This window comes from Rhopilema esculentum, chromosome 14, assembly GCF_057945365.1.
Source record: "Rhopilema esculentum isolate cy_ngs chromosome 14, ASM5794536v1, whole genome shotgun sequence".
NCBI lineage: Eukaryota > Metazoa > Cnidaria > Scyphozoa > Rhizostomeae > Rhizostomatidae > Rhopilema > Rhopilema esculentum.
Window position 1 is genome coordinate 116102 of NC_142828.1, and position 24341 is coordinate 140442.

Sequence of the window (24341 nt, forward strand, 5' to 3'; positions counted from 1 at the left end):
GTCCTCGTGCTTAGGCTGATGCTCGTGCTGGTTGTGGTACTGGTGGTGGTTCTGGTGCTTGTGCTCGAGCGGTTCTTGTGCTGGTGCTGGTGCTGGTGCTGTTGCTTTTGCTGGTGCCTGGGCCGGTGCCGGCACTTGTGCTGGTGCCTGTACTAGCGGTGGAGCCGGTGCTGGTGCTGGTGCTTAGGCTGCTGCTGGTACTGGTGGTGGTGGTGGTGTTGGTGGTGGTGCTGATGCTTGTGCTGGACCCGTTGCTTGGGCTGGTGCTGGTGCTGGTGCTCATGTTGGTGCTGGTGCTTAGGCTGGTGCTGGTGCTAGTGGTGGTACTGCTGCTTGTGCTTGACCCAGTGCTTGTGCTGTTGTTGGTGCTGGTGCTGGCGCTTGTGCCTGTCCTGGTGCTTAGGCTGATGCTGGCGCTTGTGCCTGCCTGGTGCTTAGGCTGGTGGTGGTGCTGGTGCTGGGGCTGGAGCTGGTACAGGTGCTGGTTGTTGTGGTGGTGCTGGTGCTTGAACCAGTGCCTATGCTGGTGTTGGTGCTGGTGCTGGCTCTTGTTCCTGTTCTGGTGCTTAGGCTGGTACTGGTACTGGTGGTGGTGCTGGTAGTGGTGCTGGAGCTGGTGCTTGTACTGGTATTTGTTCTAATGCTGGTGCTGGTGCTTAGGCAGGTGCCTTCGCTTTTGCTGGTACCTGTACTAATGCTGGAGTTTGTGCTTGTGCTGGTGCTGTTGCTTCTGCTTGACCCAGTGCTTGTGCTGCTGTTGATTCTGGTGCTGGGTCTAGTGGCTTTCCTCGTGCTTAGGCTGGTACTGGTGGGGTTGCTGGTATTGGTGCTGGTGCTGGTGCTGGTGCTTGTTGTGGTGCCTGGGCCGGAACTTTTGCTTGTGCTGGTGCCTGTACTAGTGCTAGTAATGGTGCTGTTTCTGGTGGTGGGTCTGGTTGTGGTGCTTGTGCTGGTGGTGGTGCTGGTGCTCCTATCTGTGTTTGTGCTGGAGCTTAGGCCAGTGCCGGCTCTTGTACTAGTGCAAGTGCTTGTGCTGGTGATGATGCTGGTACTGGTGCTGGTGCTGGTGCTAATGCTAGAGCTGGTGCTGGTGCCTGCGCTTGTGCTGTAGGTGGTATTGGTCCTGATGCTTATTCTCGTGCTGGTGCTATTGCTGGTGCCTGATTTGGTGCTGGTGCCTGGGCTGGTGCCTGCGCTTATGCTGGTACCTCTACTAATGCTGGACTTTGTGCTGGTGCTGGTGCTGTTGCTTGTGCTTGACCCAGTGCTTGTGCTGGTGTTGATGCTGGTGCTGGGTCTTCTGGCTTTCCTGGTGCTTAGGCTGGTACTGGTGCTGGTGGAGGTGCTGGTGCTGATGCTTCTTTGGTGTTGGTGCTGGTGCTGGCGCATGCGCCTGTCCTGGTGCTTAGGCTGGTGCTGGTGCTGGTGCTGGTGGTGATGCTAGAGGTGTCGCTGGTTCTTGTGCTGGTCCTGGTGCTTTTGCTGGTGCTGATGCTGGTGCTTGTTCTGGTGCCTGGGTCGGTACTGGCGCTTGTGCTGGTGCCTGTACTAGTGCTAGTGCTGTTGCTGGTGCTGGTGCTGGTACTGGAGCTTGTGCTTGTGCTGGTACTTGTGCTGGTGCTCGTATCTCTTTTTGTTGTGGAGCTTGGGCCAATGCCGGCTCTTGTACTAGTGCTGGGGCTGGTGATAATGCTCGTGCTGGTGCTGGTGCTGGTGCTAGTGCTGGAGCTGGTGCTTAGGCTGGTGCTGGTTCTGGTGGTGGGTCTGGTTCTGGTGCTTGTGCTGGTGGTGGTGCTGGTTCTGGCTCTTGTTCCTGTCCTGGTACTTAGGCTGGGACTGGTGCTGGTGGTGGTGCTGGTAGTGGTGCTGGTGCTGGTGCTGGTGCTGGTCTTAGTGCTGGTGCTGGCGCATATGCCTTTCCTGGTGCTTAGGCTGGAGCTAGTGCTGGTGCTGGAGCTGGTGCTGGTGCTTGTGCTGGTGCTTTGGCCGGTACTAGCACTTGTGCTGCTGCTTGTACTTGTAAAAGAGTGATGATGCTGGTGTTAGTGCCGCTGGTGCTGGTGATGATGCTGGTGCTGGTGCTTATGCCTGTCCTGGTGTTTAGGCTGGTGCTGGTGCTATTGCTGGTACTGGTGTCGGAGCTGGTGCTTCTGCTTGACCCGGTGCATGTGCTGGTGTTGGTGCTGGTGTTGGCGCTTCTGCCTGTCCTGGAGCTTAGGCTAGTGCTGCTGTTTGTTCTGGTGCTGGTGGTTGTGCTCGTTCTGGTGCTTGTGATGGACCCAGTGCTTGGGCTGGTGATGGTTCTGATGCTGATGCTGGTGCTGATGCTGGTGCTGGTGCTGCTGCTGGTGCTTATGCTGGTGCCTGGGCCGTTACTGGCACTTGTGCCTGTGCCTGTATTAGTGCTGGAGCCTGGGCCGGTGCTGGTGCTTATGCTGCTGCTGTTGCTGTTGCCTGTGCCGTTGCTTTTGCTGATGCTGGCACTTGTTCCTGTCCTGATGCCTGTACTAGTGCTGAAGCTGGTGCTAGTTTTGGTGCTGGTGCTTGTGCTGGTACTTCTACCAGTACTATTACTGGAGCGGGTTCTGGTGCTTGTGCTGGTGCCTGCACTGGTGCTGTAGGTGGTATTGGTTCTGTGCTTGTGCTTGTGCGGGTGCTGGTGCCTGTGCTGGTGGTGATGTTGATGCTTGTGCATGTGCGTCTGCCTATACAAGTGCTGGTGTTTTTGCTGGACCTTGTGCTTGTGCTGATTCTGGCGCTGGAGCTTTTGCTGGTGCCGGTGCTGGTGCTGGTGCTGGTGCTGGCGCTTCTGCCTGTTTTGGTGCTCACGTCGGTGCTGGTGGGGGTGGTGGTGCTGGTGCTGGTGATGATGCTAGAGCTTGTGCTAGACCCGTTGCTTGTGCTTGAGCTGGTGCTGGTGCTGGTGCTGGTGCTGGTGCTGGTGCTGGTGCAGGTGCTGGTGATGTTGCTATTGCTGATGCTTCCGCTTGTGTCTGTCTTGGTACTTAGCCTGGTGCTGGTGCTAGTGCTGGTGCTGGTGGTGGTGCTGGTGCTTGTGCTTGACCCAGTGCTTGTGCTAGTGTTGGTGCTGCTGTTGGCGCTTGTGCCTGTCCTGGTGCTCCGGCTGGTGCTGGTGCTGGTGGTGATGCTAGAGGTGTCGCTGGTTCTTGTGCTGGTCCTGGTGCTTTTGCTGGTGCTGATGCTGGTGCTTGTTCTGGTGCCTGGGTCGGTACTGGCGCTTGTGCTGGTGCCTGTACTAGTGCTAGTGCTGTTGCTGGTGCTGGTGCTGGTACTGGAGCTTGTGCTTGTGCTGGTACTTGTGCTGGTGCTCGTATCTCTTTTTGTTGTGGAGCTTGGGCCAATGCCGGCTCTTGTACTAGTGCTGGGGCTGGTGATAATGCTCGTGCTGGTGCTGGTGCTGGTGCTAGTGCTGGAGCTGGTGCTTAGGCTGGTGCTGGTTCTGGTGGTGGGTCTGGTTCTGGTGCTTGTGCTGGTGGTGGTGCTGGTTCTGGCTCTTGTTCCTGTCCTGGTACTTAGGCTGGGACTGGTGCTGGTGGTGGTGCTGGTAGTGGTGCTGGTGCTGGTGCTGGTGCTGGTCTTAGTGCTGGTGCTGGCGCATATGCCTTTCCTGGTGCTTAGGCTGGAGCTAGTGCTGGTGCTGGAGCTGGTGCTGGTGCTTGTGCTGGTGCTTTGGCCGGTACTAGCACTTGTGCTGCTGCTTGTACTTGTAAAAGAGTGATGATGCTGGTGTTAGTGCCGCTGGTGCTGGTGATGATGCTGGTGCTGGTGCTTATGCCTGTCCTGGTGTTTAGGCTGGTGCTGGTGCTATTGCTGGTACTGGTGTCGGAGCTGGTGCTTCTGCTTGACCCGGTGCATGTGCTGGTGTTGGTGCTGGTGTTGGCGCTTCTGCCTGTCCTGGAGCTTAGGCTAGTGCTGCTGTTTGTTCTGGTGCTGGTGGTTGTGCTCGTTCTGGTGCTTGTGATGGACCCAGTGCTTGGGCTGGTGATGGTTCTGATGCTGATGCTGGTGCTGATGCTGGTGCTGGTGCTGCTGCTGGTGCTTATGCTGGTGCCTGGGCCGTTACTGGCACTTGTGCCTGTGCCTGTATTAGTGCTGGAGCCTGGGCCGGTGCTGGTGCTTATGCTGCTGCTGTTGCTGTTGCCTGTGCCGTTGCTTTTGCTGATGCTGGCACTTGTTCCTGTCCTGATGCCTGTACTAGTGCTGAAGCTGGTGCTAGTTTTGGTGCTGGTGCTTGTGCTGGTACTTCTACCAGTACTATTACTGGAGCGGGTTCTGGTGCTTGTGCTGGTGCCTGCACTGGTGCTGTAGGTGGTATTGGTTCTGTGCTTGTGCTTGTGCGGGTGCTGGTGCCTGTGCTGGTGGTGATGTTGATGCTTGTGCATGTGCGTCTGCCTATACAAGTGCTGGTGTTTTTGCTGGACCTTGTGCTTGTGCTGATTCTGGCGCTGGAGCTTTTGCTGGTGCCGGTGCTGGTGCTGGTGCTGGTGCTGGCGCTTCTGCCTGTTTTGGTGCTCACGTCGGTGCTGGTGGGGGTGGTGGTGCTGGTGCTGGTGATGATGCTAGAGCTTGTGCTAGACCCGTTGCTTGTGCTTGAGCTGGTGCTGGTGCTGGTGCTGGTGCTGGTGCTGGTGCTGGTGCAGGTGCTGGTGATGTTGCTATTGCTGATGCTTCCGCTTGTGTCTGTCTTGGTACTTAGCCTGGTGCTGGTGCTAGTGCTGGTGCTGGTGGTGGTGCTGGTGCTTGTGCTTGACCCAGTGCTTGTGCTAGTGTTGGTGCTGCTGTTGGCGCTTGTGCCTGTCCTGGTGCTCCGGCTGGTGCTGGTGCTGGTGGTGGTGTTGGTGGTGGTGCTGATGATTATGCTGGACCCGGTGCTTGGGCTGGTGATAGGGCTGGTGCTGATGCTGATGCTGGTGCTGTTGCTGGTGCTGGTGCTTATGCTGGTGCTTCGGCCGGTAAAGGCACTTGTGCTGCTGCCTTTACTAGTAAAAGAGCTGGTGCTGCTGCTTGTGCTGGTGCTAGTTCTGATCTTGCTAATGCTGGCGCTTGTGCCTGTCCTAATGCCTCTATTGGTGCTGAAGCTGGTGCTGGTTTTGGTGCTGGGGCTGGTGCTTGTGCTGGTGCTGGCGCTTGTGCCTGTCCTGGTGCTTAGGCTGATGCTGGCGCTTGTGCCTGGCTGGTGCTTAGGCTGGTGCTGGTGCTGATGCTGGTGCTGGTGCTGGTTCTGGTGCTTGTGCTGGTGCTTGTGCTGGATCCGGTGCTTGTACTGGTGCTCGTGCTGATGCTGTTGTATCTGCTTGTGTCTGAGATGGTGGCGGCGCTTGTGCTGGTGCCTGTACTAGTGCTGGAGCTGGTGCTGTTGATGGTTCTGGACCCGGTGCTTTTGTTGGTTCTGGCGCTGGAGCTGGTACTGGTGCTGGTGCTGGTGATTGTGTTGGTGCTGGTGCTGGTGCTCGTGCTTCAATTAGTTCTTGTGCTGGTGCTGGTTCTGCTGCTGGTACTTGTGCTGTACCTGATGCTTGTGCCTGTCCTGGTGTTGGTGCTTGTGCTGGCGCCTATGCTGGTGCTTGTACTAGTGCTGCAGCTAGTGCTTGTTTTGGTGCTGGTATTTGACCGAGTGCTTTTGCTGGTGGTGGTGTTGGTGCTGTTGCTGGTGCATGTTCTGGTGCCTATACTACTGCTGGTTTTTGTGCTGGACCCTGTGCTTCTGCTGGTGCAGGAGCAGGTGCTGGAGCTGGTGATGGTGCTGATGCTGCTGCTTCTTCTTTGGCCGATACTTGGGACGGTGCTGGCATTTGGGCTGGTGCCTCTCCTAGTGCTGGAGCTGTTGCTGGTGCTGGTGCTTAGAATGGTGCTGCTGCTGGTTGTGGTGATGGTGCTAGTGCTGGAGCTGGTGCAGGTACTGTTGCTGGTACCTGTGCTGGTACTGGTGTTAGTGCTGGTGGTAGTGTTTGTGCTGTTGCTGGTGCTGTAGCCTGTGCTGTTGCCTATAATAGTTCTGGTGTTTGTGCTGGACCCTGTGCTTGTGCTTGTGATGGTGCTGGTGCTGAGGCTGGTGCTGGGGCTGGTGCTGGCGGTTTTGCCTGTCCTGTTTCTCGTGCTGGTGCTGGTGCTGGTTGTGGTGCTGGTGCTGGTGCTGATTCTTGTGCTTCACCCAGTTCTTGTGCTGGTGTTGGTGCTGGTGCTGGTGCCTGTGTCGTTTGTTTTGCTAATGCTTGCGCTTGTGCCTGTCCTGGTGCTTAGGATGGTGCTGGTGCTGGTGCTTGTGCCTGTGCTGGTGGTAAGTCTGGTGGTGGTGCTTGTGGTGGTGCTGGTGGGGGTGCTGGCGCTGGTACCTGTCCTGGTGCTTAGGCTGGTTCTGGTTCTGGTGCTGGTGCTGGTGCTGGTGCTGGTGTTCGTGCTAGTCCTGGTGCTTAGGCTGATGCTGCTGCTGGTGCTGGAGCTGGTGCTGGTGCTTGTGCCTGTGTGGTTGCTTTTGCTGATGCTGGCGACTGTGCCTGTCCTGGATCTTAGACTGGTGCTAGTGCTTGTGATGGTGCTGGTGGTGGTCCTGGTGCTTATGCTGGTGCTGCTGGTGCTGCTGCTGGTGCTTGTGCTGGTCTTGGTGTTGGTGCTGGTGCTGATGCTGGTGCTGGTGCTTGTGCTTCACCCAGTTCTTGTGCTGGTGCTGGTGCTGGTGCTAGTGCTAGTTCTGGTGCTGATGTTGGTAATGGTGCTAGTGCTGGTGCTAGTGCTGGTGCTTGTGCTGGTGCTTGTGCTGGGTCCGGTGCTTGTACTGGTGCTCGTGCTGATGCTGTTTTATCTGCTTGTGTCTGAGCTGGTGGCGGCGCTTGTGCTGGTGCCTGTACTAGTGCTGGAGCTGGTGCTGTTGATGGTTCTGGACCCGGTGCTTTTGTTGGTTCTGGCGCTGGAGCTGGTGATGGTGTTGGTGCTGGTGCTGGTGCTCGTGCTTCAATAAGTTCTTGTGCTGGTGCTGGTTCTGCTGCTGGTACTTGTGCTGTACCCGATGCTTGTGCCTGTCCTGGTGTTGGTGCTTGTGCTGGCGCTTATGCTGGTGCTTGTACTTGTGCTGCAGCTAATGCTTGTTTTGGTGCTGGTATTGGACCGGGTGCTTGTGCTGGTGTTGGTGCTGGTGTTGGTGCTGGTGCTGGTGCTGGTGCTGGTGCTGGTGCTTAGGCTGTTGCTTTCACCTGGTACCTGGGCCGGTGCCAGCGCTTGTGCTGGTGCCTGAACTAGAGATGGAGCTGGTGCTGGTGCTGGTTCAGGTGCTTAGGCTAGTGCTGCTGCTTGTTCTGGTGGTGGTGATGGTGCTTAGGCTGGTGTTGCTGCTGGTGCTGGAGCTGGGACTGGTGCTGGTGCCTGTGCGGTTGCTTTTGCTGATGGTGGCAATTGTGCCTGTCCTGGTGCTTAGGGTGGTCCTGGTGCTTAGGCTGGTCCTGGTGCTGATGCTGGTTCTGGTGCTGGTGTTTGTGCTTGACCCAGTGCATGTGCTGGTGTTGGTGCTGGTGCTGGCGCTGGTGCTGGAGCTGGTGGTGGTGCTGGTGCTGGTGCTTAGGCTGAACTAGAGATGGAGCTGGTGCTGGTGCTGGTTCAGGTGCTTAGGCTAGTGCTGCTGCTTGTTCTGGTGCTGGTGGTGGTGATGGTGCTGGTGCTTGTGCTTGACACAGTGCTTGTGCTGGTGTTGGTGCTGGTGCTGGTGCTTGTGCTGGTACTGGTGCTGGTGATTAGGCTGGTGCTTGCGCTGGAGCTTGTGCTGGTGCTGATACTGTTGCTTTTGCTGATACTGATACTGATACTGTGCTGGTGCTGATACTGTTACTGGTGCTTGTGCTTGACACAGTGCTTGTGCTGGTGTTGGTGCTGGTGCTGGTGTTGGTGCTGGTGCTGGTGCTGGTGCTGGTACTGGTGCTGGTGCTTAGGCTGGTGCTTGCGCTGGAGCTTGAGCTGGTGCTGATACTGTTGCTTTTGCTGGCGCCTGGGCCGGTGCCAGCGCTTGTGCTATTGCCTGTACTAGTGGTGGAGCCGGTGCTGGTGCTGGTTCTGGTGCTTAGGCTGCTGCTGGTGATGGTGGTGGTGCTGGTGCTGGTACTGCTGCTTGTGCTTGACCCAGTGCATGTGCTGGTGTTGGTGCTGGTGCTGGCGCTGGTGCTGGAGCTGGTGGTGGTGCTGGTGCTGGTGCTTAGGCTGGTGCTGGTGCTGGTGGTGGTACTGCTGCTTGTGCTTGACCCAGTGCATGTGCTGGTGTTGGTGCTGGTGCTGGCGCTGGTGCTGGTGCTGGTTGTGGTGGTGGTGCTTGAGCTTGACCCAGTGCTTGTGGTGCTGTTGGTGCTGGTGCTGGAGCATGTGCCTGTCCTGGTGCTTAGGTTGGTGCTGGTCCTGGTGCTAGTTCTGGTGCTTAGGCTGGTGTTGCTGCTGGTGCTGGAGCTGGGACTGGTGCTGGTGCCTGTGCGGTTGCTTTTGCTGATGGTGGCAATTGTGCCTGTCCTGGTGCTTAGGGTGGTCCTGGTGCTTAGGCTGGTCCTGGTGCTGATGCTGGTTCTGGTGCTGGTGTTTGTGCTTGACCCAGTGCATGTGCTGGTGTTGGTGCTGGTGCTGGCGCTGGTGCTGGAGCTGGTGGTGGTGCTGGTGCTGGTGCTTAGGCTGAACTAGAGATGGAGCTGGTGCTGGTGCTGGTTCAGGTGCTTAGGCTAGTGCTGCTGCTTGTTCTGGTGCTGGTGGTGGTGATGGTGCTGGTGCTTGTGCTTGACACAGTGCTTGTGCTGGTGTTGGTGCTGGTGCTGGTGCTTGTGCTGGTACTGGTGCTGGTGATTAGGCTGGTGCTTGCGCTGGAGCTTGTGCTGGTGCTGATACTGTTGCTTTTGCTGATACTGATACTGATACTGTGCTGGTGCTGATACTGTTACTGGTGCTTGTGCTTGACACAGTGCTTGTGCTGGTGTTGGTGCTGGTGCTGGTGTTGGTGCTGGTGCTGGTGCTGGTGCTGGTACTGGTGCTGGTGCTTAGGCTGGTGCTTGCGCTGGAGCTTGAGCTGGTGCTGATACTGTTGCTTTTGCTGGCGCCTGGGCCGGTGCCAGCGCTTGTGCTATTGCCTGTACTAGTGGTGGAGCCGGTGCTGGTGCTGGTTCTGGTGCTTAGGCTGCTGCTGGTGATGGTGGTGGTGCTGGTGCTGGTACTGCTGCTTGTGCTTGACCCAGTGCATGTGCTGGTGTTGGTGCTGGTGCTGGCGCTGGTGCTGGAGCTGGTGGTGGTGCTGGTGCTGGTGCTTAGGCTGGTGCTGGTGCTGGTGGTGGTACTGCTGCTTGTGCTTGACCCAGTGCATGTGCTGGTGTTGGTGCTGGTGCTGGCGCTGGTGCTGGTGCTGGTTGTGGTGGTGGTGCTTGAGCTTGACCCAGTGCTTGTGGTGCTGTTGGTGCTGGTGCTGGAGCATGTGCCTGTCCTGGTGCTTAGGTTGGTGCTGGTCCTGGTGCTAGTTCTGGTGCTTAGGCTGGTGTTGCTGCTGGTGCTGGAGCTGGGACTGGTGCTGGTGCCTGTGCGGTTGCTTTTGCTGATGGTGGCAATTGTGCCTGTCCTGGTGCTTAGGGTGGTCCTGGTGCTTAGGCTGGTCCTGGTGCTGGTGCTGGTTCTGGTGCTGGTGTTTGTGCTTGACCCAGTGCATGTGCTGGTGTTGGTGCTGGTGCTGGCGCTGGTGCTGGAGCTGGTGGTGGTGCTGGTGCTGGTGCTTAGGCTGAACTAGAGATGGAGCTGGTGCTGGTGCTGGTTCAGGTGCTTAGGCTCGTGCTGCTGCTTGTTCTGGTGCTGGTGGTGGTGATGGTGCTGGTGCTTGTGCTTGACACAGTGCTTGTGCTGGTGTTGGTGCTGGTGCTGGTGCTGGTGCTGGTACTGGTGCTGGTGATTAGGCTGGTGCTTGCGCTGGAGCTTGTGCTGGTGCTGATACTGTTGCTTTTGCTGATACTGATACTGATACTGTGCTGGTGCTGATACTGTTACTGGTGCTTGTGCTTGACACAGTGCTTGTGCTGGTGTTGGTGCTGGTGCTGGTGTTGGTGCTGGTGCTGGTGCTGGTGCTGGTACTGGTGCTGGTGCTTAGGCTGGTGCTTGCGCTGGAGCTTGTGCTGGTGCTGATACTGTTGCTTTTGCTGGCGCCTGGGCCGGTGCCAGCGCTTGTGCTATTGCCGGTACTAGTGGTGGAGCCGGTGCTGGTGCTGGTTCTGGTGCTTAGGCTGCTGCTTGTGATGGTGGTGGTGCTGGTGCTGGTACTGCTGCTTGTGCTTGACCCAGTGCATGTGCTGGTGTTGGTGCTGGTGTTGGCGCTGGTGCTGGAGCTGGTGGTGGTGCTGGTGCTGGTGCTTAGGCTGAACTAGAGATGGAGCTGGTGCTGGTGCTGGTTCAGGTGCTTAGGCTAGTGCTGCTGCTTGTTCTGGTGCTGGTGGTGGTGATGGTGCTGGTGCTTGTGCTTGACACAGTGCTTGTGCTGGTGTTGGTGCTGGTGCTGGTGTTGGTGCTGGAGCTGGTGCTGGTGCTGGTACTGGTGCTGGTGCTTAGGCTGGTGCTTGCGCTGGAGCTCGTGCTGGTGCTGATACTGTTGCTTTTGCTGGCGCCTGGGCCGGTGCCAGCGCTTGTGCTATTGCCTGTACTAGTGGTGGAGCCGGTGCTGGTGCTGATTCTGGTGCTTAGGCTGCTGCTGGTGATGGTGGTGGTGCTGGTGCTGGTACTGCTGCTTGTGCTTGACCCAGTGCATGTGCTGGTGTTGGTGCTGGCGCTGGCGCTGGTGCTGGAGCTGGTGGTGGTGCTGGTGCTGGTGCTTAGGCTGGTGCTGGTGCTGGTGGTGGTACTGCTGCTTGTGCTTGACCCAGTGTTTGTGCTGGTGTTGGTGCTGGTGCTGGCGCTGGTGCTGGTGCTGGTTGTGGTGGTGGTGCTTGAGCTTGACCAAGTGCTTGTGGTGCTGTTGGTGCTGGTGCTGGAGCTTGTGCCTGTCCTGGTGCTTAGGTTGGTGCTGGTCCTGGTGCTAGTTCTGGTGCTTAGGCTGGTGTTGCTGCTGGTGCTGGAGCTGGGACTGGTGCTGGTGCCTGTGCGGTTGCTTTTGCTGATGGTGGCAATTGTGCCTGTCCTGGTGCTTAGGGTGGTCCTGGTGCTTAGGCTGGTCCTGGTGCTGGTGCTGGTTCTGGTGCTGGTGTTTGTGCTTGACCCAGTGCTTGTGCTGGTGTTGGTGCTGGTAATGGTGCTGGTGCTGGTGCTTGTGCTTGACCCAGTGCTTGTGCTGGTGTTGGCGCTGGTGTTGGTGATGGTGCTGGTGCTGGTGCTTAGGCTGGTCCTTAGGCTGTAGCTGATGCTGTTGCTTTATGCTGGTACCTGGGCCGGTGCCAGCGCTTGTGCTGGTGCATGAACTAGTGATGGAGCTGGTGCTGGTGCTGGTTCAGGTGCTTAGGCTAGTGCTGCTGCTGGTTCTGGTGCTGGTGGTGGTGGTGGTGCTGGTGCTTGTGCTTGACCCAGTGCTTGTGCTGGTGTTGGTGCTGGTGCTGGTGTTGGTGCTGGTGCTGGTGCTGGTGCTGAGGCTTAGGCTGGTGCTGGCGCTGGAGCTTGTGCTGGTGCTGATACTGTTGCTTTTGCTGGCGCCTGGGCCGGTGCCAGCGCCTGTGCTATTGCCTGTACTAGTGGTGGAGCCGGTGCTGGTGCTGTTTCTGGTGCTTAGGCTGCTGCTGGTGCTGGTGGTGGTGCTGGTGCTGGTACTGCTGCTTGTGCTTGACCCAGTGCATGTGCTGGTGTTGGTGCTGGTGCTGGCGCTGGTGCTGGAGCTGGTGGTGGTGCTGGTGCTGGTGCTTAGGCTGGTGCTGGTGCTGGTGGTGGTACTGCTGCTTGTGCTTGACCCAGTGTTTGTGCTGGTGTAGGTGCTGGTGCTGGCGCTGGTGCTGGTGCTGGTTGTGGTGGTGGTGCTTGAGCTTGACCCAGTGCTTGTGGTGCTGTTGGTGCTGGTGCTGGAGCTTGTGCCTGTCCTGGTGCTTAGGTTGGTGCTGGTCCTGGTGCTAGTTCTGGTGCTTAGGCTGGTGTTGCTGCTGGTGCTGGAGCTGGGACTGGTGCTGGTGCCTGTGCGGTTGCTTTTGCTGATGGTGGCAATTGTGCCTGTCCTGGTGCTTAGGGTTGTCCTGGTGCTTAGGCTGGTCCTGGTGCTGGTGCTGGTTCTGGTGCTGGTGTTTGTGCTTGACCCAGTGCTTGTGCTGGTGTTGGTGCTGGTAATAGAGCTGGTGCTGGTGCTTGTGCTTGACCCAGTGCTTGTGCTGGTGTTGGTGCTGGTAATGGTGCTGGTGCTGGTGCTTGTGCTTGACCCAGTGCTTGTGCTGGTGTTGGCGCTGGTGTTGGTGATGGTGCTGGTGCTGGTGCTTAGGCTTGTGCTTAGGCTGTAGCTGATGCTGTTGCTTTATGCTGGTACCTGGGCCGGTGCCAGCGCTTCTGCTGGTGCCTGAACTAGTGATGGAGCTGGTGCCGGTGCTGGTTCAGGTGCTTAGGCTAGTGCTGCTGCTGGACCTTGTGCTGGTGTTTTTGCTGGACCTTGTGCTTGTGCTGATTCTGGCGCTGGAGCTGTTGCTGGTGCCGGTGCTGGTGCTGGTGCTGGTGCTGGCGCTTCTGCCTGTCTTGGTGCTCACGTCGGTGCTGGTGGGGGTGGTGGTGCTGGTGCTGGTGATGATGCTAGAGCTTGTGCTAGACCCGTTGCTTGTGCTTGAGCTGGTGCTGGTGTTGGTGCTGGTGCTGGTTCAGGTGCTGGTGATGTTGCTATTGCTGATGCTTCCGCTTGTGTCTGTCTTGGTACTTAGCCTGGTGCTGGTGCTAGTGCTGGTGCTGGTGGTGGTGCTGGTGCTTGTGCTTGACCCAGTGCTTGTGCTAGTGTTGGTGCTGCTGTTGGCGCTTGTGCCTGTCCTGGTGCTCCGGCTGGTGCTGGTGCTGGTGGTGGTGTTGGAGGTGGTGCTGATAATTATGCTGGACCCGGTGCTTGGGCTGGCGATAGGGCTGGTGCTGATGCTGATGCTGGTGCTGTTGCTGTTGCTGGTGCTTATGCTCGTGCTTCGGCCGGTAAAGGCACTTGTGCTGCTGCCTTTACTTGTAAAAGAGCTGGTGCTGCTGCTTGTGCTGGTGCTAGTTCTGATCTTGCTAATGCTGGCGCTTGTGCCTGTCCTAATGCCTCTATTGGTGCTGAAGCTGGTGCTGGTTTTGGTGCTGGGGCTGGTGCTTGTGCTGGTGCTGGCGCTTGTGCCTGTCCTGGTGCTTAGACTGATGCTGGCGCTTGTGCCTGGCTGGTGCTTAGGCTGGTGCTGGTGCTGATGCTGGTGCTGGTGCTGGTGCTGGAGCTGGTGCTGGTGCTGGTTGTGGTGCTGGTGCCTGTGCTTGTTCTGCTGTTAGTGCTGGATCCGGTGCTTGTACTGGTGCTCGTGCTGATGCTGTTGTATCTGCTTGTGTCTGAGATGGTGGCGGCGCTTGTGCTGGTGCCTGTACTAGTGCTGGAGCTGGTGCTGTTGATGGTTCTGGACCCGGTGCTTTTGTTGGTTCTGGCGCTGGAGCTGGTACTGGTGCTGGTGCTGGTGATGGTGTTGGTGCTGGTGCTGGTGCCTGTGCTGGTGCCTGTGCTGGTGCCTGTGCTGGTGCCTGTGCTGGTGCCTGTGCTGGTGCCTGTGCTGGTGCCTGTGCTGGTGCCTGTGCTGGTGCCTGTGCTGGTGCCTGTGCTGGTGCTGGAGCTGGTGCTGTTGATGGTTCTGGACCCGGTGCTTTTGTTGGTTCTGGCGCTGGAGCTGGTGCTGGTGCTGGTGCTCGTGCTTCAAAAAGTTCTTGTGCTGGTGCTGGTTCTGCTGCTGGTTCTTGTGCTGTACCCGATGCTTGTGCCTGTCCTGGTGTTGGTGCTTGTGCTGGCGCTTATGCTGGTGCTTGTACTTGTGCTGCAGCTAGTGCTTGTTTTAGTGCTGGTATTGGTCCGGGTGCTTGTGCTGGTGGTGGTGTTGGTGCTGTTGCTGGTGCATGTTCTGGTGCCTATACTACTGCTGGTGTTTGTGCTGGACCCTGTGCTTCTGCTGGTGCAGGAACAGGTGCTGGAGCTGGTGATGGTGCTGATGCTGCTGCTTTCTCTTTGGCCGATACTTGGGACGGTGCTGGCATTTGGGCTGGTGCCTCTCCTAGTGCTGGAGCTGTTGCTGGTGCTGGTGCTTAGAATGGTGCTGTTGCTGGTTGTGGTGCCTAGGCCGTTACTGGCACTTGTGCCTGTGTCTGTAATAGTGCTGGAGCCTGGGCCGGTGCCGGTGCTTGTGCTGCTGCCTGTACTAGTAAAAGAGCTGGTGCTGGTGCTTGTACTATTGCTGGTGCTGTTGCCTGTGCAGTTGCTTTTGCTGATGATGGCACTTGTTCCTGTCCTGATGCTTGTACTAGTGCTGAAGCTGGTGCTGGTTTTGGTGCTGGTGCTTGTGCTGGTACTTCTATCAGTACTATCGCTGGGGCGGGTTGTGGTGCTTGTGCTGGACCCGGTGCTTTGGCAGGTGCTGATATTGGTGCTGGTGCTGGTGCTGGTGCTGGCGCTGGTGCTGGACCCGGTCCTTCGGCTGGTGATGGTGCTGTAGCTGGTGTTGCCGCAGGTGCTTGTACCAGTAATGTTGTTGGAGCTGGTGGTGGTGCCTGTGCTGGTGCCTGTGCTGGTGCCTGTACTGGTGCCTGTGCTGGTGCCTGTGCTGGTGCCTGTGCTGGTGCCTGTGCTGGTGCCTGTGCTGGTACCTGTGCTGGTGCCTGTGCTGGTGCCTGTGCTGGTGCCTGTGCTGGTGCCTGTGCTGGTGCCTGTGCTGGTGCCTGTGCTGGTGCCTGTGCTGGTGCCTGTGCTGGTGCCTGTGCTGGTGCCTGTGCTGGTGCCTGTGCTGGCGCCTGTGCTGGTGCCTGTGCTGGTGCCTGTGCTGGTGCCTGTGCTGGTGCTGGCGCTTGTGCTGGTGCTGGCGCCTGTGCCGTTGATCTTGCTGATGCTGACCCTTGTGCCTGTCCTAATGCCTCTATTAGTGCTGAAGCTGGTGCTTGTTTTGGTGCTGGTGCTTGTGCTGGTGCTGGTGATGATACTGTTGCTTTTGCTTGTGCCTGGGCTGGTGGCAGCGCTTGTACTGGTGCCTCTACTAGTGCTAGTGCTGGTGCTGTTGCTGGTTCTGGTGCTGGTGCTTGTTCTGGTGTTTGTGCTTGTTTTGGTGCTGGTGCTTGTGCTGGTGCTGGTGCTGGTTCTGGTTCTGGTGTTTGTGCTGGCGCTTGTGCCTGTCCTGGTACTTAGGCTGGTGCTGGTGTTGGTGTTGGTGCTAGTGCTGGTGCTTAGGCTGGTGCTGGTGCTGGTGGTGTTGCTGGTGATTGTGCTGGTGCTGGTGCTGGCGCTGGTGCTGGCGCTGGTGCTGGTTGTGGTGGTGGTGCTTGTGCTTGACCCAGTCCTGGTGCTGGTGTTGCTGCTGGTGCTGCTGCTGCTGCTGGTGCTGGTGCTAGTTCTGGTGCTTAGGCTAGTGATGCTGTTGCTGCTGGTGGTTCTGGTGGTGCTGATGGTGGTGCTGCTGGTGGTGCTGGTGGTGCTGGGGATGGTGCTGCTGATTGTTCTTGACCCAGTGCTTGTGCTGATGTTGGTGCTGGTGCTGGCGCTTGTGCTTGTCCTGGTGCTTAGGCAGGAGCTTGTGCTGGTGCTGGTGCTGGTGCTGGTGTTGGTGCTGATGCGGGTGCTGGTGCTTGTGCTTCTGCCTGTCTTGGTGCTTATGCTGGTTCTGGTGCTGGTGCTGGTGCTCCTGCTGGTGCTGGTGCTGGTGCATGTACTAGAATCGGTGCTTGTGCTTGTGCTTGTGCTGGTGCTTGTGCCTGTGCCGTTGCTTTTGCTGATGCTGGCTCTTTTGCCTTCCTGGTGCTTAGGCTGGTGCTGGTGCTGGTGCTGGTGCTGGTGTTGGTGTTGGTGCTTGTGCTTGACCAAGTGTTTGTGCTAGTGTTGGTGCTGGTGCTGGCGCTTGTGCCTGTCCTGGTGCAAAGGCTGGTGCTAGTGCTGGTGGTGGTGCTGGTGTTGTGCTAAATCTGAGTGTACCCTTTGTCAGAAGTTTTAGAACATTCTAGAGAAGCTTACCTTTGATATTTGCTGACTGATTATGACATTTAAATCTTTATGTAAACACGTATATAACAACGATTATCCTATCCGTCATTTAGGCCAACCTTAATTTAATCGAACTTCCTAGTTAACCTCGTTTTCATATTTAGCCTCATAATAGTTGTTCTAGCTCTTTCGGGAGGTTTCTAGCTGTAGTAAATTTAGATTCTTATGTAATAGGTTGCTAACGTCATCATGACAGAACTTTCAGGTAAATTCTAATTGTAGTTTTGTGGACTCATGCTTATAATATAGGTTCTAGAACTTTCCATTAGAATCGTATATATATACCTGTAAACTTTCGGTAGGTGTTACTTACGAATTACGAATTACGAATTGCGAATCATCATTGAGAGTTTAACAAAATTGTGAGTTATTTGGTGTCACTGGGAATTCTATTCGAGCACAGGGCTATCTACGCAGAATTCCCCACACTAAAAGTGGCGACCCTGCCAGGACATTGAACAAGAAAACAAGCTGGAAACACTAGTACAACAAAATGGCAGTCCAGAACAATTTTCAAAGAGAACTTTTACTGAAACAAATACTTCTGGAAGAAATCTCGGAGAATTTACAGTCACAGGACATCGAGGAAGTGCAGTTATCGTTGGAAAGAGTGACTCAAGCAATAAAAGAACTAGAAACCGGAAAGGACAAAGCAATGAACTGCATTATGGAAACGGAAGATCTAACCATTGAAGCACTACGAGAATGGTCTCAAAAACAAAAGAAAGAAATCAACCCATTCAAAGAGATGAGAACTCAACTGAGAGAGAGAATAAACGTGATACAGAAAAGGGAAAATGAACACAAGCTCCAGGAAGATCTCGAAAAACAGCGACAGATGATGGAACAAGCAGCAAGGCTTACAAAACAGCAACAACAACAACAGGAAGAGGCACGCGAGAAGCAAATACAAATGGAAGAAAATTGGATGCGCAGAAAACTACAAATGGAGCAAGAAAACGCCAAATCACACAATATGGAACTAGCCCAGAAACAGCCAACAGTGAAATTGCAGAAATACACAATAACACCATTTCAAGGGGATTTCAAGGATTGGCTTCGCTTTTGGAACCAGTTTACAGTAGAAGTGGACGGATCAGGAATAGCGGAGATTAGCAAATTCAACTATTTGATGGAGCTAGTGCAAGGAAAGCCCCGTGATGACATTCTTGGATTGCCGCACACGCCTGACGGATACGAGGAAGCGAAGAGGATACTGGAGACCAATTATGGAAAAGACATCAAAGTCAGAAAAGCGCTGATTCAAGAACTTGAAGGCCTGGGGCGAATCGTTAACGTCAACCAAACAAGAGATATACACGAGTTCTACAACAAACTGGCAAGGATTGTACGAACCTTGGCGACAATGAAGAAACTACAGACAGCACAAAGTCATGTCTACACCGTTATGGACAAGCTTGGACCGGTAAAAGAGGCCTTGGTTTCTAAAGACGATGACTGGGAGGAATGGGACTTAGAGCAACTCGTAGAGAACCTGAGAAAATACGTGGACAGACATCCAGTAACAGGAGAATCCAGTTTGCAAGCAAGCAGGAGGTCAGCAGAGCCTAAGAGAGACTTCAAGGGCAGTGACAGGGTGATGTTGGCTAGCGCATCGCAGAAGAACTTCCGAACTATCTGTGTTTACTGTGGAAAAAACAATCACCGTAGCAAGGACTGCTTCAAGGTTTTAGATGTAGCACATAGAAAGGAATTGCTGAAGTCAAAGAACCTATGCTTCAACTGTACAAGTGCGGGTCACGTGGCATCAAAGTGCAGATCAAGAGGGTGTATTAAATGCGGAGGACGACATCATACATCGGTTTGTGACAGCAGCAACCCATTCGGAGGAGAACAGGCCAGTAGTTCAGCATCATATCTTGCCAATGAGAAGGGAAAGAGAGCAATGGAGGAAACCACGACGATCCATGCAACACTGATGGCCAAAGTAAATGGCATAGACGCAAGGATAATGCTCGATAGTGGCGCTGGAAGCTCTTACATCTGCACAAATCTAATTCGACAACTTAACATACGCCCCTTCAAAACCGAAAGAAGAGCAATCGAGCAGATGTATGGCACGGTAGTCAAACAGGTGGAACTGTATCGAGTGACAGTAGCATTCAACGCAGTAGAAGGTTTCAGTATGGATCTGAAGTGCATCAATGGAGAAAAGGACGTGTTGACATTCCTGACAAATCCCGGCATCAGTGAACTCAAGAAGAAGTACTGGAAATTACGAAGATTGCAATTCAGCGATGAAGAAGCAACTGAAAGCACGCTACCAGTCCATATCATCCTCGGAGCTGCAGACTATCAGCGTATAAAGACAGCGGAACCAGCGGTTTTGGGGCCTGACACTAACAAGGATCCGGGAGCAGAATTTACTATGCTTGGGTGGACATTGTCTGGTATGGCAACCCAAAGAAGCACGCAAACAGAGAAGACATTCTTTACAAGGTCGACCAAGGATGAATTCGAGCAAATGTGTTCGCTAGAAGTCTTGGGCCTAAAGGATTCCAGTGCAGAAGAATTTCACAGTGACTTCATGGAAAGACTGGAACGCCTTCCTGATGGAACCTACATTACTCGACTCCCCTGGAAGGAGAGCGCAGGATCTCTACCAACAAACAAGGTATTGGCGTTGGCAAGGCTAGCAAGTACAGTACGAAGACTGCAAAAACTGGGGAAGCTGGAAGAATATGATGCAATTATGAGGGAGCAGTTGGATAAAGGGATCATAGAGAGGGTTCCAGATAAACCTACTGGCGAAATAGTACATTGGATCCCACACCAAGCAGTTATAAGGGACAACGCAGAATCCACCAAGCTTCGGATCGTGTATGATTGTTCAGCAAGGAACACTTCACAAGATCCCTCCTTGAACGACCTGCTGGAAACCGGACCGCCTTTACAGCCGTTGATATTCGACATTCTCTTGAAGAATAGAATGCATCAGTATTGTATCACGGGAGACATACGGAAGGCCTTCTTACAGATCAAAATCCAACCACAAGATAGGGATGCTCTACGCCTATTGTGGTACAACGATTTGGAAAGCAGAACGATCGAAGAATACCGTTTCACTCGAGTGATATTTGGGTCTGCCTCAAGTCCTTACATTTTGGGGGCGACGTTAAGCAAGCATCTGGATCTTTACAAAGACAAGTATCCAAAGACTGTGGAACATTTGCAGAAGAATACGTATGTTGATGACGTCCAATGTTCAGCCGACAACAAGGAAGAGCTGATCAGATTCAAAGAAGAAAGTAGGGAGATTATGGCAGCCGGTGGCTTCACCTTACACAAATGGCACAGCAACGCAGATCTAGTAGAGCATAACGAAGAAGTACGTCAAGAGGCCAATGTAGAAGAAACATATGCAAAAACCACTGTTGGAACACACGCTGACGAAACAAAGATCCTTGGAATAAAATGGAACAAGTCAAAGGACATGATCGAAATCAGTTTCGAACATTGCATCGAAGGTTTGGATGGTGATATTGTTACGAAGAGGAAAATGCTTTCAGCAATAAACGGAATTTTTGACCCATTAGGAATCGCAGCACCGGTGATCATTGTTGGGAAGATCATATACAGTGAAGTATGTCTACTGAGGGTGTCATGGGATGAAGAATTACCGAAAGATATTCAAGATCGCTGGAACCGATGGATAAAGAAGCTGGAGCAATGTCCAACAATATCTATTCCCAGAAGTGTGACAAAAGAAAAACCATCAAAAATGACTGTGCATGGATTCTCCGATGCTAGTAAATTGGCAGTTGCTGCAGCCGTGTATGTGGTTTCTCATTACGAAGGTATCCAGGCAGAAAGCAAGCTGTTAGTAGCAAAATCAAGGATTGCCCCAAGAGCTACGTCAATCCCGCGACTCGAATTAAAAGCAGCACACATGCTTAGCCGACTGATGAGTCACCCAAAGAACACACTGTCTGATTGTACGATAAGTGAAATTCACGGATGGGTTGACAGTACAACCGTGTTACACTGGCTACAGGATCAAGGAAGATGGAGTCAGTACGTGAGAAACAGAACCAGAGCCATCCAAGAGAAGGATTTCATTCAGTGGCACTACGTCCCAACCGACGATAATCCGGCAGACCTTGGGAGCAGGGGAGTCAGCCCCAAGAAACTTGATCGATTTTGGAAGGAAGGACCTCTTTGGCTCATAAACAACGAAGAATGGCCTGAGCAACCTGAAGTACGAGAGACGAGTCAGTCACTGAAAGAAAAGTTGGGAAGCAAGAAAAAGCAGCTGATGGCCACAGAAACAGAGACAAACCACCTCGAAACACTGCTGCTTAAACATCCTTACAACAAGATGCTAAAAATTACAGCGTATATCATGCGGTTTATCAGAAGATGTCAGAAGAATGAGGTGGTAGCTAAGGACAATATTATAACAGTAGAAGAAATCGAGACTGCGGAGACATTTTGGATCAAAAGAGCCCAAGAACAAATTAGAGAAACAAAGCATTGTCAGCTCACTGAAGACGAATGCGGACTAATGAGGTATAATGGTCGAATTCCAAACTACAATCCAATTTGGCTGCCAAGAAATCATAAGTTAACAGATCTTATCATCGCAGCGAATCACAAGAAAGTGTTGCATAATGGCGTATCAGCTACAATGGCCAGCGTCAGAGACCGATTTTGGGTTCCTAAACTGAGAACAGTTGTGAAGAAATTGGTCCGAAATTGTAACTGGTGTAAAAGATTCTCAGCAAAACCGCTACACTCCCCAACCAAATCAATGCTGCCAGATTTCCGTGTTGTGATGGATGAACCATTCGCCGTTACTGGAGTAGATTTTGCAGGACCCATCGAATACAAGCAGAACAAGAATAAGGTTGGGAAAGCGTACGTGGCACTATTCACCTGCACAAGCACAAGAGCAGTACACCTTAAGCTATGTAAAGATATGACGGCTGAAGAATTCAAGATCGCTTTCAAAGAATTCATGGCAAGACGAGGTACACCAAAGATGATGATCAGCGACAACGCCAAAACATTCATCACTACAAGCAAATGGCTAAAGAGATTGAAGAACGATCACATCTTGATGAACTATCTCGCAGAACGACGAACCAGCTGGCGATTCAACATGGCAAGAGCCCCATGGTGGGGAGGGTTCTTCGAACGCCTTATCGGCATAATGAAGAAAAGCTTGGCGAAAATGATTGGAAAAGGGAGGCTGCGTTTCCATGAGCTTGAAGAGGTGTTATTGGACGTGGAACTTGCGATGAACAACCGACCACTCTGCTATCAAGGGGAAGAGTTCGATCAACCAGTAATCACGCCAAATATGCTCATAAGAGGGGGTCACTCCATTCAACTGAAAGAAGACTTCGAGAACATGGAACCGCAGGAGAGACCAGCTAAACGTTTGATCCATCTAAAAAGAACCAAAGAGCAATTACGTAAAAGATGGATGGGGGAGTATATAAAGGCCCTAGAAGAAAGAAGAAGACACCGGAGCGATAAAAACCCTGAAGTTCCAAATAAAGGATCTGTTGTTCTTCTAAAAGACGATTTAAAGAACAAGGCTCATTGGAAGATCGGGAGGATTATGAAGCACATCCAAGGCTCAGATGGCACTGTTCGAGGATTAAAGATACGGCTGGGCAACGGCTACATCGTTGAGAGACCACTGCAACTAGTCTGCGATTTGGAGATTGGAGAAGATGTGCAGGAGACACCACTCAATCCAGAAGCCCCAACTTTTGTGCCGAAACAAAGTCCAAATGCATCAGAAATCTGTCGCCCTCAGAGACAAGCGAAGTCGAACGCGAAGAATCGGATCATGGGCGTGGCACTTGAAGAAGAGGACGAACTCAGTATGGAGTATTAAAGCAGTAGTCACACTTTAATAGGGGGAGTGTGTGCTAAATCTGAGTGTACCCTTTGTCAGAAGTTTTAGAACATTCTAGAGAAGCTTACCTTTGATATTTGCTGACTGATTATGACATTTAAATCTTTATGTAAACACGTATATAACAACGATTATCCTATCCGTCATTTAGGCCAACCTTAATTTAATCGAACTTCCTAGTTAACCTCGTTTTTATATTTAGCCTCATAATAGTTGTTCTAGCTCTTTCGGGAGGTTTCTAGCTGTAGTAAATTTAGATTCTTATGTAATAGGTTGCTAACGTCATCATGACAGAACTTTCAGGTAAATTCTAATTGTAGTTTTGTGGACTCATGCTTATAATATAGGTTCTAGAACTTTCCATTAGAATCGTATATATATACCTGTAAACTTTCGGTAGGTGTTACTTACGAATTACGAAATACGAATTGAGAATCATCATTGAGAGTTTAACAAAATTGTGAGTTATTTGGTGTCACTGGGAATTCTATTCGAGCACAGGGCTTTCTACGCAGAATTCCCCACAGTGTTGGTCGTGATGCTGATGCTTGTGCTGGATCCGATGCTTGGGCTGGTGATTGTGCTGGTGCTGATGTTGGTGCTGGTGCTGATGATAGTGCAGGAGCTGGTGCTGCTGCTGGTGCTAGTGCTGGTGCTGGTGCCTGTGCGGTTGCTTTTGCCGATGCTGGAGCTTGTGCTTGTCCTAATGTCTGTACTAGTGCTCAAGCTGGTACTGGTTTTGGTGCTGGTGCTGGCGCTTGTGCAGGTACTTGTACCAGTAATGTTGTTGGAGCTGGTGCTGGTGCCTGTGCTGGTGCCTGTGATGGTGCCTGTGCTTGTGCCTGTGGTGGTGCCTGTGCTGGTGCCTGTGCTGGTGCCTGTGCTGGTGCCTGTGCTGGTGCCTGTGCTGGTGCCTGTGCGGGTGCCTGTGCTGGTGCTGGTTCTGCTGTTAGTGCTGGACCCGGTGCATGTACTGGCGCTAGTGCTGATGCTGTTGTATCTGCTTGTGCCTGGGCTGGTGGCAGCGCTTGTGCTGGTGCCTGTACTAGTAAAAGAGCTACAGCTGGTGCTGTTGCTGGTTCTGGTCCTGGTGCTGGTGGTGCTAGTGCTAGTGCTAGTGCCTGTGCTGTTGCTTGTGCTTGTGCTTGTGCTGGTGTTTGTGCTGGTGCTGGTGCCTGTGCTGGTGGTGATGTTGATGCTGGTTCTGGTGCTTGTGCCTGTGCTTCTGCCTATACTAGTGCTGGTGTTTGTGCTGGAACTGGTGCTTGTGTTGATTCTGGCGCTGGAGCTGATGCTGGTGCTGGTGATGGTGATGGTGTTGGTGCTGTTGCTTGTGCTTCACCCAGTTCTTGTGCTGGTGCTGGTGCTGGTGCTGGTGTTGGTGCTGATGCTGGTGCTGGTGCTTGTGCTTCTGCCTGTCTTTGTGCTTAGGCTTGTGCTGATGCTGGTGGTGATTCTGGTGGTGGTGGTTTTGGTGCTGGTGCTTGTGATTGACCCAGTGCTTGTGCGGGTGTTGTTGCTGGTTCTGGCGCTTGTGCCTGTCCTCGTGCTTAGGCTGATGCTCGTGCTGGTTGTGGTACTGGTGGTGGTTCTGGTGCTTGTGCTCGAGCGGTTCTTGTGCTGGTGCTGGTGCTGTTGCTTTTGCTGGTGCCTGGGCCGGTGCCGGCACTTGTGCTGGTGCCTGTACTAGCGGTGGAGCCGGTGCTGGTGCTGGTGCTTAGGCTGCTGCTGGTACTGGTGGTGGTGGTGGTGTTGGTGGTGGTGCTGATGCTTGTGCTGGACCCGTTGCTTGGGCTGGTGCTGGTGCTGGTGCTCATGTTGGTGCTGGTGCTTAGGCTGGTGCTGGTGCTGGTGGTGGTACTGCTGCTTGTGCTTGACCCAGTGCTTGTGCTGTTGTTGGTGCTGGTGCTGGCGCTTGTGCCTGTCCTGGTGCTTAGGCTGATGCTGGCGCTTGTGCCTGCCTGGTGCTTAGGCTGGTGCTGGTGCTGGTGCTGGGGCTGGAGCTGGTGCAGGTGCTGGTTGTTGTGGTGGTGCTGGTGCTTGAACCAGTGCCTATGCTGGTGTTGGTGCTGGTGCTGGCTCTTGTTCCTGTTCTGGTGCTTAGGCTGGTACTGGTACTGGTGGTGGTGCTGGTAGTGGTGCTGGAGCTGGTGCTTGTACTGGTATTTGTTCTAATGCTGGTGCTGGTGCTTAGGCAGGTGCCTTCGCTTTTGCTGGTACCTGTACTAATGCTGGAGTTTGTGCTTGTGCTGGTGCTGTTGCTTCTGCTTGACCCAGTGCTTGTGCTGCTGTTGATTCTGGTGCTGGGTC

General features: G+C 53.9%; 3 protein-coding genes across 3 annotated transcripts; 1 reads left to right on the forward strand and 2 right to left on the reverse strand.

Annotated features, from left to right (window-relative positions):
* Positions 1–399: 399 nt before the first annotated feature.
* Positions 400–1820, reverse strand: LOC148958494 (uncharacterized; the record flags this gene model as incomplete). Its single annotated transcript, XM_089112456.1, has 3 exons — positions 400–505; positions 1095–1105; positions 1758–1820. Coding segments are annotated over 3 exons (180 nt in total), but the record flags the coding sequence as incomplete, so codon positions are not given.
* Positions 1821–9776: 7956 nt separating this feature from the next.
* Positions 9777–12430, reverse strand: LOC148958495 (uncharacterized; the record flags this gene model as incomplete). Its single annotated transcript, XM_089112457.1, has 2 exons — positions 9777–9986; positions 12245–12430. Coding segments are annotated over 2 exons (396 nt in total), but the record flags the coding sequence as incomplete, so codon positions are not given.
* Positions 12431–16634: 4204 nt separating this feature from the next.
* Positions 16635–24225, forward strand: LOC148958496 (uncharacterized). Its single transcript, XM_089112459.1, has 3 exons — positions 16635–22003; positions 22547–22901; positions 24136–24225. Exons 1-3 carry the CDS (start codon positions 16635–16637, stop codon positions 24223–24225), a joined length of 5814 nt encoding a protein of 1937 aa, XP_088968585.1.
* The last annotated feature ends 116 nt before the right edge of the window (positions 24226–24341 follow it).

Coding starts and splice junctions, on each gene's coding strand:
- LOC148958496 (XM_089112459.1), top strand. CDS start 16,635: ATGGCAGTCCAGAACAATTTTCAAAGAGAACTTTTACTGAAACAAATA. Junction 22,004..22,546: donor GAGGACGAACTCAGTATGGA/GTATTAAAGCAG, acceptor CTTTCTACGCAG/AATTCCCCACAGTGTTGGTC. Junction 22,902..24,135: donor GTGCCTGTGCTGGTGCCTGT/GCTGGTGCCTGT, acceptor TCTGGTGCTTAG/GCTGGTACTGGTACTGGTGG.